This window comes from Lutjanus erythropterus, chromosome 12 (genome assembly GCF_056507025.1).
Source record: "Lutjanus erythropterus isolate fLutEry1 chromosome 12, fLutEry1.hap2, whole genome shotgun sequence".
Lineage (NCBI taxonomy): Eukaryota > Metazoa > Chordata > Actinopteri > Lutjaniformes > Lutjanidae > Lutjanus > Lutjanus erythropterus.
Genome location: NC_139328.1, coordinates 28,223,851 through 28,241,458, shown reverse-complemented (window position 1 = coordinate 28,241,458; position 17,608 = coordinate 28,223,851). Strand labels below are relative to the sequence as shown.

The following is a 17,608-nucleotide window of genomic DNA, read 5'->3' as shown; positions in this document are numbered from 1 at the left end:
AAAATGATCAACAGATGAATCGATAAATGAAAATAATCATCACAGGAAGTACTTGGAAAAAAGGTTCAAACATGGATTTATTAATCAATTAATAGAAAAAATGACTGACACTGGATTTTTAAATATCTGTGTGTTGAGCTCTCAGTACTTTTATAGCTTCTAACTGAATCTCTGTGGTTTGAATTTTAGTTTCTTTCCTGTGTGCTGTTTGTACATTCAGATATCTGCTTTATTTCACTGTTTCATGTTTCACTTCATAATAAAAGCTTTTTAATAAAACAAGGGGGCACCATTCAAGGGGAAAACACTGCAGTTTTATGTTGTATTGAGGGAACAACAAAGTTTGTCTTTTCACAGAGAACAAGGTCATTGCACCATAGCTGGTGTTTTAAGTCATGTCGTCTATTTAATTCAGAAGCTATCACATCTCACCAAATCATACAAGTACCTTCCACAATACTGGACCAAGCAGTGACGCCAAACAACTAAGTGAAGACAAGCAGCCTGTCTGCTGATGACAGAACCTGTTGTGTCATAACAGGCAGCACTTCAAACACATCAGAGGAACATCACATCCTACTTGTCTTATAACATCATCTACTGTCTTAAAAGTATACAACAGGCTCATGCAATACAAGGGCGGAAATTTATTCTAACCTCAAAACTGCTTGAGCCAGAGGCTGGTTAAGTGTGGCTTCATGTATTATATAGCAGTGTTTCATGTTAAGATACCAATAGAGACATACACTGTATTAAATCAGCAAGTTAGCTTGATAAAAAGTCCATTTTAGTTTCCACTGACTTACATTTCCATATCTAGCCTTACTGTAGTGCACTACTGATTCTTTCAAACTGAAAGCCAGTAATTAAGCCAACACTACAAAGTTTCTAAAGTCAGATGCTCAAATGTGTATTGACTGACTGCTCTGAGCCGAATTCAAATGTCAATTAGATAAAATTATTCTAATACATGAATATAAACATATGATCAAACAAATCAGACAGACCCACATTTCATTCATCAACAGTCTCCTGTATAAGAGTGACTTAGACTTTACCCTGTCGGAAGACACTGGGTCAATCAGATTTTATAGTCAAACACAGGCAGCCATTAAAGTTAATTGTACCAATAAAAAATCAGTTATGTGCAAATGGATTACATAATGCCAAGCATAAAACTATGAGCATTACTCATAGATCTACTGATAATGAGAGCCATTACAGCAAGTTGGTAGTGTGTGCATGATGTGACAAGTGTGTGTGTGTGTTGAGCAGAGATAGAAAGAAGGATAAAGTGTGTTTGCACAACAGTTTTCACGCATAAGATACAATACTGACAGCAAATGACTAGAGCTGCATCGATTAGCTGATTATAGATAATCAATTAGTTGCAAACTATTGCATTCATTATCATCTATTTTTCATAACATAATATCATTCTGTTTTTTTTTTTTTTTAATGGCCTAATTCTCTAATTTTCAGCATCTAAAATGTAAAACGTAAATATTTTTGGTTAAACTGAATGTCTTTGGATTGTGGACAAAACAAGACACCTAGGGACATCACTTTGGAAACAGCAATCATCATTTTCTGACATTTTATGGGCCAAACGCTTAATTGAGAAAATGATTGTCAAAATAATCGATAATGAACCTTATCATGAATTGCAGCCCTTCAACTGACAATCCCTCATGCTTGTTGTAACTTCTCCATGAGAACAAGGTTTGTGTGTGTGTTTGTGCACGTGCGAGGGGAAAGAGAGAGAGGGAAGAGGATGAGACAGAGAGAGAGAGAGAGAGAGAGAGAGAGAGATAACACAAAGCAAGTGAGAACAGGAAAAGCCCCCATAGAGCTAAGCTGCATATTTGGTCTTTCTGAAGTCAAACACATATTTTCTTTTTCTTATTCATCCTGGGTGATTCTTTTATATGCTTCAGCTTCACTAATTTTGGACAAAAACTTGAAGCTTTATCATATAAAATAAACAACTACACTGAGGTGAAAACTCAATAATCAGAGGATTCTTGCTCATCATATTTAACTAATTTAATTTACTGAAAAATTTCCCAGACTAACAAGTTTCCTCATGATTGCATGATGCAATCTTTGCTTTCATATTTATTCCCTCTTTGTCTCTGTATGAACTGTAAGTGTTGCAATTAAAACTTCACTGGTCAGGTCTGCTATATATTTGCTATTTGTCAAAACAAAACTAAGTCATAGTCTGGATGAGAAGGTTTATATTCACTATGTAAGCCTATTTTGAGTGACGGCAGACATATTTACATGCAGAACAGCAAATAAACATTTTGACATTGTTTTGTAGGCAGAAATGATTATAAAACTTTAAAATTCTACTTCATCAAAGCAAACAATTTGACTTGTCACTGTAGGGAAAGGTGTGTGCATCTGTGTTATCTATAATATTAATGATTACTCTGCTGTATTCAAGTGTCACAGCAGGTCACAACAGGAACGAGCTATAATTCAGCCTCCACTAATGTTACACCTGCGCTTTTCTTAAACCGACATGTCATAACATCCTCTGTGGAAAAAAACCCTTATTCAAGAACATTATTTTGCTATTCTGCGTGTCCCTGTCTTACAGTAGTCACTGATCTTTCTGTTGTACCAGCTGGCATTTAACTCAGGGCTCAGTAGGAGTGCAGTGTCAGTCACAGAGCTCTGGGTTTAGCTTAACTCTGGTCTTGTATTTTATTCAATTTTAGCAACAGGATGAAAGATTTTAATTTGAAAATGTCCTTTCACCATGCAGTTCTCTTCCTCCATGGCTGTTCTGTGTGATGACATGTATACAAGCAGAGGTAAACGTGTGTGACTGGGTGACTGCGTCCCTCCCAGGCATGTAGTGGTTGACCCACTGAATCAGGGCTCAAAATTAACTTCTTTCCTCACTGTCCTGCAAATTCTACTTTCAGATGTCCCTGATTTACCAACCATAGTCCCAAATTAAAGGGGTTTTTTTCCATTCAACATCTCAAGTACAGTTTGTTCGAGTACAAACATTTTTTGGATGGTCTGGACTTTCAGACCAGTTGCAGGAAAATTATGACAGAATATCATCAGAGCAAGAAGAGGGGAAAACAACACACCAAAATAAAGTGAACTGCGGGTGCACATGGGGACAGGAGGAGACCAGATGTTTGATTGACATCTGGTCTGAGGACTTTATAACAAGTCGACTGGCAAAAACTCAAAAGTGCAGACATTTTTCAGTTGTTGTTTCACTTCGGTACTGCTGGTAATATTATTTTGACAACAGTGTAAATCTGTTCATTCATCTCTCTCCATAAACAGCCACTGAAGTCAGGCTACCTACGGAATTGTAAACATGATGCCGTCAGACACATGCCCGTCTACAAGCCAATCAGTGTAAAATACTGGGAGATGTATGTACATGTACAACAGGGGCGCATAGAGACCTGTTTGCTTGGGGTGGCCCAAGTGGGGCACTGACTTATGTAAATTCTTTCAGTCCTCAAAAATAAATTGCACCTCCAGTGCACCTTTTTTCTGTGAGATTCCTTAATGTATCTTCACCATGAATATATATAATACATATAATACTATATAAAATATTCACCCAAAATGACAACAGTTTTACTTTTATGATTTATAGTTTTTATGGTATTATCTATTCATATATGACTTTTGTTTTTTAGAGTGGCATAAAGGGAGCAACATCTATTGTTTCATTATACAACCCTGTGTTGTAAAATAATCAATAAATTAAAAGAACCATATAAAAACATACAAAAACAATTGCACATTTAAAAATATTTGTGAAACAGTTGGAACAAAGTAAGTTCCCGCCGCTCACTGGACAGGTAGCCAATCATTACTTGAGGTTAATAGACGATCACACGGGGTGGCCAATCAGATTTCAGGGGTGTTCAGTGCCCCAATTTACCCACTCCGTTTAACTCGGTACACCTGTTAGAGGACCACTAAAAACTCATGTCATGTTAATTTTATCTTCATCATATTTTATCTAAATCTTTAATATGTGTTTTACCTTGTTTTGCACATTTTTATAGTGTAGTCAGTGAATGCTAGCAGGTTGTCCCGCGGAATTATTTCAAAAAAGTAGTTTTATGGCTGATGTGCGCAGATTGATCCGCAGATGGTTCACACAAACTCAGCATGCTAGGTAATGTTATGACTCTGACAAGTGGCTATACCACAAATTTGCATCTTCTGTACAAGCTGCCTTTTCTAAGAAAGCTACACGGAAACGTTTGCTAGAAGTCTGATGAGGTTAGCTGTTGGTTTCATGCAGTAGTTAGGTGTTTGCAGTGAGAGTACCTACCTGTCAATCTCAGCTCCTGTCACTTGCTGTCACCTCCTGTTCCGGTGGGTTCTGGCACTCCAAACAAACCGGCTACAAGTTCACAAGTCCTGACATCTGCAGCGAGTCAAATGAGGGGTCTCGGCCGTACCGTAAACGAGGCTGAAACTGAGTAAAAGTTTGCACCAGTCCGTGTTGACTGGTTCACTTGCACCGCAGCCCCGTCCGAAAACACAGTCGGGATTTGAGTCTGCGGCTGCTGCTGGCGTCAGTTCTTTGCTGTCTTTGTACGGCACAAAGATCGTCTGTGTGTGTGAGGATGGGTCACTCCAGACAAACAAACTCACTGTTGTTTGTGCACTTGTGCCTGTCTGGCAATGTACTTCAGTTAGTTATTTACTGGTTAGTTATTTACTTGACTTGCAAGACATAGTTAATAAGACTATTTCTTTTTCTGATAACTTTGTACTTTTATGCCCTACATTTCAACACAAATATCCGTGCAAAAATATCTGTTCAAAATAAGCTTGTTACTTAATTTTAACGCAAGAAAACAACATAAAAAAAACAACGTAACAAGACAAAAACAACATAAAAGATGTAACAGGATGTAACAAGATAAAAAACAACATAACAGACATGATAAGACAAAACACAGAGAGAGGGGTATTTTTTTTAACATATATCTAGTGTTTTTAGACACTTTAAAGCAGAAATGTGCAGAATCATATCAATATGGCTGCTGTGAAAAAGGTCTACTACTAACTCTGCATCATTTTTGAATTTTGCCTTTTGATATATTCACAATCAATGTAAAAAAAAAAAAAAAAAACAGCTAAACACCATATATTCAATTATTAGTACATACATAAAAAACAACAAGACTATAGTTTAAAGTAAAGTTAATACAGCTTTGTGTCACATTTAGTGCCTTACATTGTTATCACACATTTTTTCTTGCCAAACTACAAGAATGACCATCACTCAGATTTTTTGTAGATTTTGAATGTTCTTGTGTCTGAGTACATTTCCTCACTTTTATCCACATTATTGACCTGTGACTGAGTGTTAGTGGTCAGCGATTCATGTTTACATTTTTCTCATCGTTTTGCTTCTAATTTACGTCTCTATGTTTCTTCTCATTTCATTTGCTCTACATATCTTCCACCAGTTTTGGTGAAGTGAAGATGTTTGTTGCAGCAGGAATCAGTAGCGAAGTGGGAAGTCTGTGTTTTTTCCCGAATCTCTGGTACACATTCATGCTGTCAGCCCACTCTTAAAGGAACATGCCACAATTTTGCAATATTACTGCACTTGGTGACTGCAGCTTCCAGAAACAACTATAGTGCTTTGATTTGTGACACGTGTTCTGACACATAATTTTAAATCATTTTTGCTGCTTCATCAACATGCAGTAAAACATTCAAAGAGGACAATTCAAGCTGAAGTCCAAGAAGTGATGAGATTCTATGGTGAATAATTTCCCTCACAAAAACCCTGTCAGAGTTCAGACTGGAAAATGTTTGGGAACCTTAAATGAGCACCTTTAAATCCAAATCTTTGATTCATACTATATGGAGAGACTAAAGTTAACAGTAGGAAAGCTTGAAATTCAAAAGAAACATAGAGTTTACTTTGTCTCCATCATCTGGTCAAAAGTTGTCATATCAACTATTTTCCTCAGAATTGTGCTCATCAGTTCATTCATTCATCCATTCAAGCTTTATTTAAACTTGAAGAATCATTTAGGGAGTGCCCTCATTTACAGTGATGTTGAGAGGACAGGCTGAAGAGAATAACTGCACAAGATAACAAAACACTTCTGCTATGTCTTTTTAAAAAAAAAAAAAAAAACATGGGGGCAATCAACTCCCTTGAGTCCACAAGTTGGTACAGGTGCCTTCAGTTCTAATGTGTTGTGTAAAGTGTTCCATGTGTGCAGTACAAAAACTAAAAGCTGTTTTACAGGAGACTTGGAGTGTTGGCCAATCAATTGAGAATTTTAAATGGCTACTGGACACATGAAGTGATGTAAGAATTTCCAATTATGGCTTTACAAATGAATAAAAAAACAATGTCTGTTGCATCTAACAGTTAAAGATGTCCACTCAGCCTCTTCATACAGGATACAATGATGTGTAGAATAGCTGTCACCAGTAATAAATCTTGGGGCGAAGTGATAAACTGAGTCTAGAAGTTTGACGGTGGAGGCAGAGACGCATCTATAGATAGTCTAGGATAGACATGAAGACTGCCTCAATAATCCATTTCCAGCTGAAGATGGGAAAGTTTACTCTGGTTCTGCATGAATATCCAATTTTGTGTCGAAGTGTGTCGATGTGATTTTTAAATGTACTTTCTTGGTTTGCCAGACACAAAGATATTAGTATTCTTGAATAAAGTGGTCGGACGGTCATCACTGGTGAAAAGTCGCCATAATTTGTGTCTGAGAAGCGTGCAGATCTTGCCTCTTTTGCTGCTTACTGGTAGTTTGTCATATAAACATTAAGAATGTAATAAATAACTGCTGACTTACTTGATTCCCATTTGAACTTTTATTTTCTTGTATTGTATTTTCTGCTGTTGTGTCAGCATGTGTTCATTAAGGCAGGTGAGCATGTTTGGTTTAGCTTTGTGATTTTAATTGTAGCTATATGATTGAAAGTGGAACGACAGCAACAAAAATAGGTTAATAGTTCATATGTTTTTTATGGAGTTGTTGTGATGGAGACAAAACATTTTTTCTGAATCTGGCTGCCAAAATTTCCTAAGGAAATGTCACAGCATTTAAAGTGCAGTTCAGCCCAAAAGTCAAAAATACATATTTTTTCTTCTGTCCTTTAGTGGTATTTACCCATTTAGATAGTTTTAGTATGAGTTTCAGAGTTTTGAAGGCCATAGAGATGTCTGCCTTCTCTTTCATACAGGAACACTTTTCTTTCTTTGGTAGAATCTACCAGATGTACTTTCTTTCTACTAGAAAGAAACTGATGATTTCTGGAAAGAGAAATTGGTGCTGGATTTTTCAAATGCATTTTGTTTTGGTGCTTTGAGCGCCACAAGCTGAGTGCACTGAACAAGGGACGCGGGAGAAAATTGCTTTTTATATTTCATTATCCAAAGACCAGATGTCTCCTGCTAGTGAGTTGGCGCAGCCCTGAATGGTCCAGGTCGCCAGGGCAAACCGGGTACGGAACAGATCGACGTCTGCCTTTGTCCCGAGGGCTTCGTGGTGGCTAGACAGAGCTGTGAGAGTGTGAGGGCCGGAGCCCAGAAGGATGTGGCGAAAAGGAGTCTCTCTGGGGGACACATAGGGTGACAGGAGGTTCCTTTCCACCTACAGAAAGAAGAAGAAGAACATGGGATGATAAAGAGAGGGAAACTTGCATTCTTAAAAGTCACGGGATTACACGGGTATTACAGGAAACTGTGGTGTTTATGAGTGTATAACAACAGATTGTGCATCAAATATACTGTTTTCACATTCCAATAAATGGACCCAGAGTTGTAGAGGTCCTACCATCATGATGCGTTCATTAATGATGCGGCACATTTCGATGTCGTCCAGGTCAGTGTTCTGGACGGCTGCTGCTAGACTGTGAGCGGCACGGCTGTACGAGCCATAGGCTGAGAACAACCACTCCACTGTCAGGTCCTTGGGCAACAGCTGGGGCAGCATCTGGAAGCACACATAGCATCCACAGGGGTCATTTAGTGGTCTGAATAAACACAACTAATTGGATGCGCATCCTCAGTGCACATTTGAATTACACGATCAAATCAGCAAGTGGACATAAAACAGTAACACAAGTAAGTAAAAGTCATTTAAAAAACACAATTGGACACGCACACTCTGAACAATCCTGACTCTCCTGTTGATGTCAGCCGCGTGAGTAAGTATAACTTTGTTATACTTCATCACGTCCATCCACAGCAGATGATAATGGACCAGCCTCAGAGCTATGTGACCTGCAAACCGGGCGGCTATTACAGAAAGTTGAGGAACCTGGTATGATGTGGCACCGTTCAGTTTATCCCGGGTGTCCAGCATTGTGCCAAAGTACGGATACTCCTGAGAAAACAAAGATGTATTAAGGGACAGTTAAAAATGAAAATTCAGTCATTGTCTTCTCACCCTCATGCCAGTTGAGAGTCGGGTTTATGTTGTTAGTCCACAAAACACTGCTGCAAAACAGTGCTACAGAATCTCCCAAACTGTGCAAGTGGACGGTGACCAGTTTTCAAACATAAAAAAACAACTGGAAAAAAAATGGGAAAAAAACTGCCGCCATACTGCTCACTCTGATGTGCCATTTGAACACCATCACAACACACACACACCCAGTCCAAACAGTGTGCACACGTGTGGCTAGCTAAGGATCAACAGTGAAGATAGCATTTATTTAGTCAAGTTGGCATGTTGAGACTTTAGGAGACTTGGATTACATTTGGTGTAAGCCCATGAGCAGTATGGAGGCATTCAATGTTTTTATTCTGTTGTTTTTTATGTTTGAAGACACCATTCAATTCCATTGTTTGAGAGATTTTGCAACGCTGTTTCCCAGTGAAATTCCAGCAGTGTTTTGTGGATTAAAAAACTAAACCCAACCTTCAATCAGCATTAGGCTGAGTAGATAATGACTGAAATTTCATTTTTGGGTGAACTATCACTTTAAAAGTTATGTCCTGGGTTATTGTCTCAAAAAATGATTATCTTGACTTATAGCACAGTGGGATGACTTACTGAATTATCAGGGGTGAATCTAAATGACACTGAGGGAATCCCAGAGAAAGCAAGGAAAGGATAGGCAGCATCATCCAACTTCATAGGCTCCAACCTGGAAAATAACCATATGCAGTATAGAGCTTTAGTTGTGCTTTCTCTCATTTTAGGTAAATATTCAGAAGAAACATGAGGATGACATCTATCCTACACATTCCAGCTGTGGATGTGATGCTGGTGAGAAAAGCTTGGATGTCATGGTAATGTGCAAACACTGACTGTGGATGTGACTGGAACGACAGACTTACACATTTGCTTCCCAGTTGCCCTTTGCAAATTGAGAGAAGAGAGACAAAGCCTTGTTTGGGGAGTTCACCTAAGAACGAAACCATTGTACATGTATGTTACTAGAGACCCCACAATAAAGGGATAACCTGCATTATTTAATATGTGGCTGTATGAGGTACTTCTTGATAGTCAGTGTATTAGCTACAGTAGATCCCTGTTTATGGATGGTTCGTCCTTAGAAACTATTTGGAAAAGTGTAGGCACTTTCAAAAAACACTTGGCGGGTGATTGGATGAACCAACACTTATCAACCTAGAGAGCTCCATTGAATATAGAGTAAAGTACGGCACTGAAAATTTTTCTTGAAAGAAAAGATGTTTTTTCTGTTCCTGACTGACTTTGGCAAGAGTCTGATATGATGGGTTGAAGTTAGACAGATGGTTCATTCACTCACCTGCACAGTGCCTTTTTGAAAGTGCCTGCCCTTTTCCAAAGAGCCTCTATGAAAATAAGAGCAGGTTATTGGTACTCCTCCCTGCCTCTTTAGATTGGGTGTGTGTCAACAGGCATTTACTGTGGCTAATTCTAATATAGTAAAATTAATTTTTCAGTCTGTTCATCTCACTTCAGTCACATTTATTGCATCAAAATGGGACTGTCAAGGGGACAGGGTGCCCAACACTGTCATAAAAAACTACCAATCCAACTGACCGTGACCATGAAAAAAACACTTCAAGGTGAACTGAAAAAGTAAACTAATTTTCTTATACCAAAAAAACATCGATTGTCCCCTCTTATAAGGTACACCTTGATATTTGCAAACAAATCAGAGCATTTAGCTAATCACAGTACTGCAGGCTTGTATTAAATATGCTTCAGTGTCTGATTCACTGACAGATTCCCAGCTGTGCATTTACCTCCTTCAGAGAGCTCTCGATCAGGCTGTGCATCAAGGGACTGGCTGCTACTTTAAATCTACTGCGACCTGGAAAAGAAGAAGAAATCTATTAAGTCATTCTGAAAATCAGTCACACATAGTTCTATATTGTAGCTGTAGGAAGGTGGTAATTTTTAGTCACCTAATCTAGAGTTTAACAAGAAACCCAAAGTAGATACCTGCAACAACCCCATCCAGGTTGATGTATGTACAGGCCTTCATGCCCAGAGAAGAAAGATAACCCTGGATGTAGAAAACAAATTAAGGGAGAATGAAAAAACACCAGTCAGTATTAGTAGTGCATCAAAGCTGGTGATAAAGAAAAATACCTTCGGGAAAATCCTTGATTTTGAATTTATTGTGCAGTTCTCACCTCCAACCACTCGGTGGCACCAACACTCCCGTATTCTCCAGCACTCCAGCTGGCAAACACAATGCTTCTCCTTGGCTTGAATCCATCTGTAGAGGGGATAACAAATGTACATTAACAAAAAGAGCTGTGCCATCCTAAAAAAGAAAATATGCAGATTCTGTCTAATCGTAGTTAGGATCTGACATAAAGTAAACATCATTTCAATCAGTATTATTTTATTCAGTTCATATTAAGACTAAACATCAGCTGCTACCTGAGACTTACCGTTCTTCACCATTTCAGAGATGGAACGTGCCAGCTCAACAAGGATGCTGGTGCCGACAGTCGATGTAGCAAAGCCTGGACCCCACGCATCCCTCTGAGCACCAATAACCACATATCGATCTAACATTTACAAAAAGGGACATGCACTCATTCTTTTTCACTTCACCAAATTCCTGACCACAGTATCTCTCTCGATAAAGGTCCAATGTGTAAGATTTACGGGGAACTATTGGAAAAACATGGAAGAAATGGAATATAACATTCAAAAGTATGTTTTCATTAGTCAGTCTCTCTGGGATTTCACAAGCTGTTTTGGGGATTGTTGTGGCCTAAAATGCCTGGTTTCACAGCAGTGTTTCTAAAAGAGTGTGATGCATGTTGCTATGTTTTAAAGGCATGTTTTTGCAATGAAATTGCAGGACTAAGTGAAAATTGCAAAAGAAAGTTGCAACAAAGAAGGAAAATCTTTTTGGAGCGCAAATTCAGTCAAAACAGTGAGCGATTCATTGAGATATACGTGTAAGATATTTGCTATGGTTGGTAGAGCTCACAGGAACTAATGATGATTTTTGTTAAACTAAATAAATTTGAGGAAAAGTTGTAGAGTTTGGACAAAATTGAAAGGTTGCACAGAATTATTGGTGGAATGTGTGTGAATTGTTGCAGTCACACCATCGCAACTTCCTATTATCACCTAAATTTTTTTTCCGATACCTTAGATTTGATCCATTTACTGTATATCTATGGAAGATGCAGGTCCTCATCCATGGCAGCACCATGTTGCACTGCCACATTTCTACAGTAGCCCAGAATAGACAGGGCCTTTCATGTGTTCTGTGAGTTTCTGTTGGTATTCTTATATGCCTGGAAGGGGAGGGTGAGGTGACATTTTTGCAGTCTGCAAGCTCACTACTAGATGTCACTAAATCCTACACACAGGATCTATAAATAAACATCTCTTTGTACCTGAATCCACAAAGCCTTTGATGACCCCGAGGACATTATCTATCTTCTTCTCAGTAAGAACGTTGTTGACGTCCACAGTAATGACATCATTCTGGTCTCCCAGTTTGTGAACAACTTCCCAACTTTCTGGCCCACTTTCACCTCCCAGCTGGCTGTGGGATGCAGACAATAAACAAGCAAGAGGAACATTTGAAAATGAAGGTACAGTATTTATTAAAATCTTTCTCTTTCAGTTGGTCCACAGCCTCACCTCAGAATGCTGTTAGCCACGCGTGCTGTGATGGTTTGAGCCAAGATTTTTGGAAGACCTGAAGACTGGACAGGAGGAAACTGGGTGTGGTTGAAGGAGGGGAAGCCTGGGGTGTAGGGATCCCCTGAACCCATGTGGACCTGTGAGGGAGATGCAGAGGAAGCTTAGATTGAAAGACAGAAGTTTTACCAATTTTGCAGGCCAGGTATGATTTGACAGTGACATTTTGAACGTATGATCTTGACTAATCTTACCAGCACCCTGGAGCCTTTACCTTTAAATTTGAAATATTTGAAAATCCTCTAAAGACAATTTGCACATTTATACACTTACCCTTATACCCAGATTTGCTGTGATTAGAAAACACATATTCCTGTTCAAGTATTAGTTTTAGGGCTCAGTACCACCTATGACCTCATACCCTATGGAATTTTCTTACAACCAACCAATCTACAGAACTACTGGTGTATTTCGTGAATTTCCTTCCTCTTAAAACATTTGCAAAGCCTTAGAAAAAAAAATAGAAACCTCAATCCTTTCATTCCACGTTTACAACGGCGAGCAGTCTTCCTGCTGTTTGCAACATGTCTGTCTTCATTATCGCAGATAATAGACTGAAGTTAAACCATCAGTAGGATTTGATATTCCCCATTGTGCTCCTATGCAGGCTGGCCAGACAAAATATACAAATAAAACAGGGAGCCATTCGTAAATAAATTCCTCCAAGCAAACCAGTAGGTACCCTTAAATTCGTCTGATGAACGTATGTTTGTATTTGTGTGTATCTCTCTCTGCAGCTCTCACAGACAGAGAGCAAAAGAGACAGCATGTAACCATTGTTTGTTACATATTTATAGAGTCCCAACCTCAAAACACACCCTCTTTATTGCCTGGGATGGCTACACATCATCGCCAAACAGGCTGAGGCCCAGAAATATCCCAAGTAGAGCAACATATGAGAAAATAAGGAAATAAAGGCAGAGGGTTAGGGTCTCTGCAGATACACCACCACACACTTCTAATAGGCCATATATGATTATTTAGAGGGATTTTGTTTATATGAGTCTATACATTGGGGTTGTTTTTGGTTTGTTTGTTGATTTTGGGGTTTTTGTTTTTGGAAAATGTTTCATATTATGCTTCTAATATCATCAAACACTGGCCAAAGTAAATATGGACATCTACCCAGTAGATTTCATCTTCTAGCATCAAGCGTCTAAACTGTCCTCACTCACATGTCCAAAGAGCTGAGTGTTGTCTTCAAAAGAGTAATCAGCAGGGTCTGGGTAGATCAGCACTGCAGAGGCATTCATTTTGGCAGCACTGGCTACCTGTAAGAAAAAAAAGGACATAGAAAGTGATATTTGGGGAAAAAAAAAAAAAAAGTTATAGAAATTTTACAGTAACATGAACGTTACACTGTAATGCTATTTGCATCATACGTGATACATGAGTCTCTGAGATCTCTACAACATCAATATGATGAATATGTTCCAGAAAAACCTGTTGCATGTAATATGAAACATGTCTTCTGTCCTTTGGTGGATTATCAGTGCACTGCAGGCAGAAACCAGCCTGTGAATGAATCCAACATGGCTGCCTTCATGTAGTGACTCGCACCTTTTTGGCAGGAAAATCCCTGCTAATTTTGGAAAAGTTACAGTAAGAATAACAGTTATATTGTTACTAATATTTCAGTATGAGTAGTGAAACAAACTATAATTACTTAATATTTTGTGGTAGAATTGTGTTAAAAATGTATGTATCAAATATGTTAATTTAACTGTGAATCCCTCAATCAATATTCTATTGAATTTCATGAGACAATCTCCATTTTTCTTATCACAATCACAAATACATTGTTAAATAAACTAATTAAAGATTGAAATGCCATCTTAAGGTAAATTTAGAGTGCAAATTGATTTATTTATATGCATATTTTTTATATAAATGCAGGTGAACAGTTACTGATATTGTCTTTTAAATTAAAAACAATTCCTTGTTTCTCAGAATCTTTATGTTATTTTGACCAGTTCAGATTATACTGAGTGAGCTGTTGTTTTTTCACCAACCACAAGGCAAAAATAAAAAGGTTCCTCTTTAGGGAAAAGGGACCAAACCAAATGAATTTTCCTAATGAACAATACTTGTTTGAATGTTCATAAATGCCCAACGTATCAAATATGAAGCAAACATAATTGCATAGATTTATCTGTCAAATCGTACAATAGATTATTTGATGTGTCAGGCTTAATACCACCCACCTTCTCAGCAAAGCTGATTTTACCAGCTCTGACCAGCATGACCCTGCCACTCATGTTGATGTTCTTGTCCCGCAGCAGCCTGAAGTCATTTTCCTGCCCGTAATGAGCATACAACACAGGACCCTAGGCCACAAAATAATAAAATAAATAAAAATAAGAAGAATTCACTGTATTTTTCTCTACTTAACTGAAAAAATGTTTTCTTTTACTTTAGCTTGTAGTTTACCATTACTGTTCCATTGCCACTGTACGACAGGAATCCAGTTGGACGCTCCTCTTTCCCTTTGAAAACAACTTTGTTGGAGCCAGAAGCTGGGGGGTCCTGAACCTTAACAAAGTGCTCATCAGTCCAGGGGTTCATGCCGAGATTTTTAAACTTTTCAAGCACCTTGTTCCCCAAAGACCCATCACCTGGAGAACCAGCCCGGTGGCTGTCTCTGGAAAGTTCACTAGGATAGGAGGAAATGCAACATGAGAAAAGGGGGGAAAGAAAACAGGAAACAACAACTCACGTTTAAAGTTGTAAACAACATAATATAAATAAAGACATTTTCCAGGATTAGTCATTTGGAACAAAAAGGCAACACTGTCTCACAGCAGATTCTACACGCAGTGTTACCTGAAGACAGATTCAAAGTTGGCTTCAGAGAGTTTTCCTGCAAGGAGCTTCTTGACATCGTCCCAGTCCATGAGGTGGGCAGCACCTGTCGCTGTCTTGTTGGCAACTGCTTCTTCAAAAGCACGGTTTGGAGCCACACCCTTCTTCTGATTAATTAGGTAGCCAACCAAGCAGCCTGAAATTTGCAGTGGAATTAGAAGTTCCTCAAGGGAGGACAGAGAGGAACAACTGCAAGTTACTGCAAAAACAATAAGGTCAGCATTTTGAAATCCTTTACCAAGAAAGTGACTATGACTGGATTGTACAGTATGTGTCCCTTACGCCACCCAGGAAACTTGGACTCACATTCAGTATATTAGATTTTATTGAATCAGCTACTTCAAGCCAAAGCCTGACAGCCAGTTTTTAAAAGCTCGCATTAGCCTCTGTGTTGTTTAGAAAAAGAGACATGGCCACATGTCTATGGTCTTCAGATGTTAAAAAGCAGAATTGGTTAGAATTGGTTCCCAATATTGTCACTGTTGGGCAGAAACCTTGTATGTCCAAGACTGTTACTTTTTTTTTTTTTAAACTAATTGAATGCTGCTTAGTCAGAGTTACTGGCTTCTTTTAATACTGTTAAATATTTGTAAAACCCACAGACAGACATAAAGGGTTACCAATTGTGTTAATATATGAAAAAAGTTAAAACAGGGAGAGACAAGGTTTGCACTTGACATTGACAACATGAGTCTAGTTCAAAACCAAAACGCCAGGTTTCATTTTTGTTCACTTCCTCTTTGCAAGTTAAGAAGTTGTGACTAATATTTCAGTTTTATCCTGGTTGCGCTGAAAAGCATTTTGTGATATTCAGTCACTCATATTAAAATTCATATAAAAAGAACACACAATTACTCCTGTGTCATCAAGAGAAACAGACACATAAAGCTGTGTGTCATCAGCAACAGTGTACCCTGTCTCCTGGTAACACCTATACATATAACATACACACACACTGAAAGGTAGTGGTCCAAAGATTGATGCCTGAGGAACTCCACATTTTAGAAAGTATGTCAGAGTGATGCCAACCTAACAGAAAGACAGCAGCTCTCTTACCAACGCTAAAGATAAAGATGGTGGTGGTTGCCATGAAGCAGAGGCTCTTGGGGGTGCATCTAAACTTTTGAGCCACATATTTGCCTTTTCCCCCATCCTCTTCATCCATGTTGGATGACAGATTTATCACCAACTGACTGTTATCATCTTCCATGTTCTGGGTGAAGTTGAAACGTGGCAGGCGTGGCTCCCTGTTGAATTGTAATGACAGTTTATTATTTAGTTAACAACACTTTTTTTTTTTGGAATCTATGATTGCAGGAAATAAGCTCGAATTTATGTCCAGTGCATTTTATAGAAAAGTGTTTTTGTACAGTTATGACTTGAGATGACAGAATTATGAATTATTCTTAAATGCTGCGACATCAGCACCGCAGTTTTTCGTGCCACTTTCTAAAAAGCCATGCTTTAAATATAGGGTATGGGTTGTAGCTAATGAGCTTGCCAGTGGTAATAAATCCTTTATTAATGTCATAAAGACCAAATTTTGGGTTTCCAGGTTTTGCAAAGTCCCATTTCTTCCTCAACATGAGTTGCTTTGTTCTTTAAGCTAGCACTTCATTTAATCAGAGATACAGATCCCTCGGTTGGACCACTTACCAGATTCACAGAAAAGAAGTTTTTAACAGCTACAGCTGGGCTTCGTGGGTTTCTGAACTAAAGTAATCCTAGAGACCTCATGGTTTAGTATAAATCTGCAACCACTGACTCATTACTTTTGGCTGACAATGAAATGTCAGTAGTCTATAACACATGTAGTGTAAGAATGCCGGCCAGGGTTTTACATGTGTTTTGAAGCTTAGTGAAATACACATAGAACATTAAAAAACAAAACAGCTCAGTTTCTGTTTAGCTTCACTTCTGTGATCTCCTCTTTCTAACTCTAAGTAACACATGTTATTTATCCTTCAGTGAGTGTGCTAGTGTGATCAGCACATTTTAGGCTCAGGAAATGAATTGTGGCTTCTGGCAAACCATGCTTAGGCGTTTGGGCCTCGGCAAATGGCACAGAAAAGCATAACCTCATAATGCACAAACATGATCAAACATCATAATTATCAACACATCTCTATAAATATACAAAATATCCATGAATATAGAAAGTTAAACAAGTGTAGAGCAAAGTGAACTTACAGCTGTTGCTTCCTGAGAGCTGAACAGGAAGATTGCATAACACAGTGGAAGCTTTTGGCAGGAGGATCTTCCGAGAGTAAAATGGGGAACTACTTCCAGTTTCTGTTACATTCTCCACATCTACACATTCTCAAATAAATAAGTTTTCCTTTTTTAACATTTTTGTACTTTTTTTTATTTTTATCACAAATGACTTGCACTGGGTAAGGAAAAAATGTAAAAACAAATATTTTCAAAAACGAATATCATGCCATTTTTGTGAAAGTGTGACAGGAAGTAGTTCACCATTGGTCAAACGTCAATTTTGTTTTTATTTATTTTTTTTTTTTTTGAACAGCTAGCAACCATGTAACTATCAGACAAATAATAAACAAACAAATATAAAA

The 17,608-nt window shown here is 38.3% G+C and overlaps 2 protein-coding genes across 2 annotated transcripts in view; both read right to left on the bottom strand.

Annotated features, from left to right (window-relative positions):
- Positions 1-4,575, bottom strand: part of tnk2b (tyrosine kinase, non-receptor, 2b) — a 74,656-nt gene extending 70,081 nt beyond the window's left edge. The window contains exon 1 of the mRNA XM_084732343.1: positions 4,331-4,575. The gene's annotated coding sequence lies outside the window, so the exon portion shown is untranslated. The remainder of the gene's footprint in view (positions 1-4,330) is intronic.
- A 2,632-nt stretch (positions 4,576-7,207) lies between these two features.
- Positions 7,208-16,293, bottom strand: LOC146318146 (transferrin receptor protein 1-like; the record flags this gene model as incomplete). Its single annotated transcript, XM_084731693.1, has 16 exons — positions 7,208-7,646; positions 7,830-7,988; positions 8,160-8,381; positions 9,054-9,147; positions 9,341-9,408; positions 10,238-10,305; positions 10,437-10,500; positions 10,631-10,716; positions 10,895-11,014; positions 11,861-12,012; positions 12,111-12,250; positions 13,346-13,441; positions 14,375-14,497; positions 14,601-14,823; positions 14,994-15,168; positions 16,089-16,293. Coding segments are annotated over 16 exons (2,229 nt in total), but the record flags the coding sequence as incomplete, so codon positions are not given.
- Positions 16,294-17,608: the final 1,315 nt, after the last annotated feature.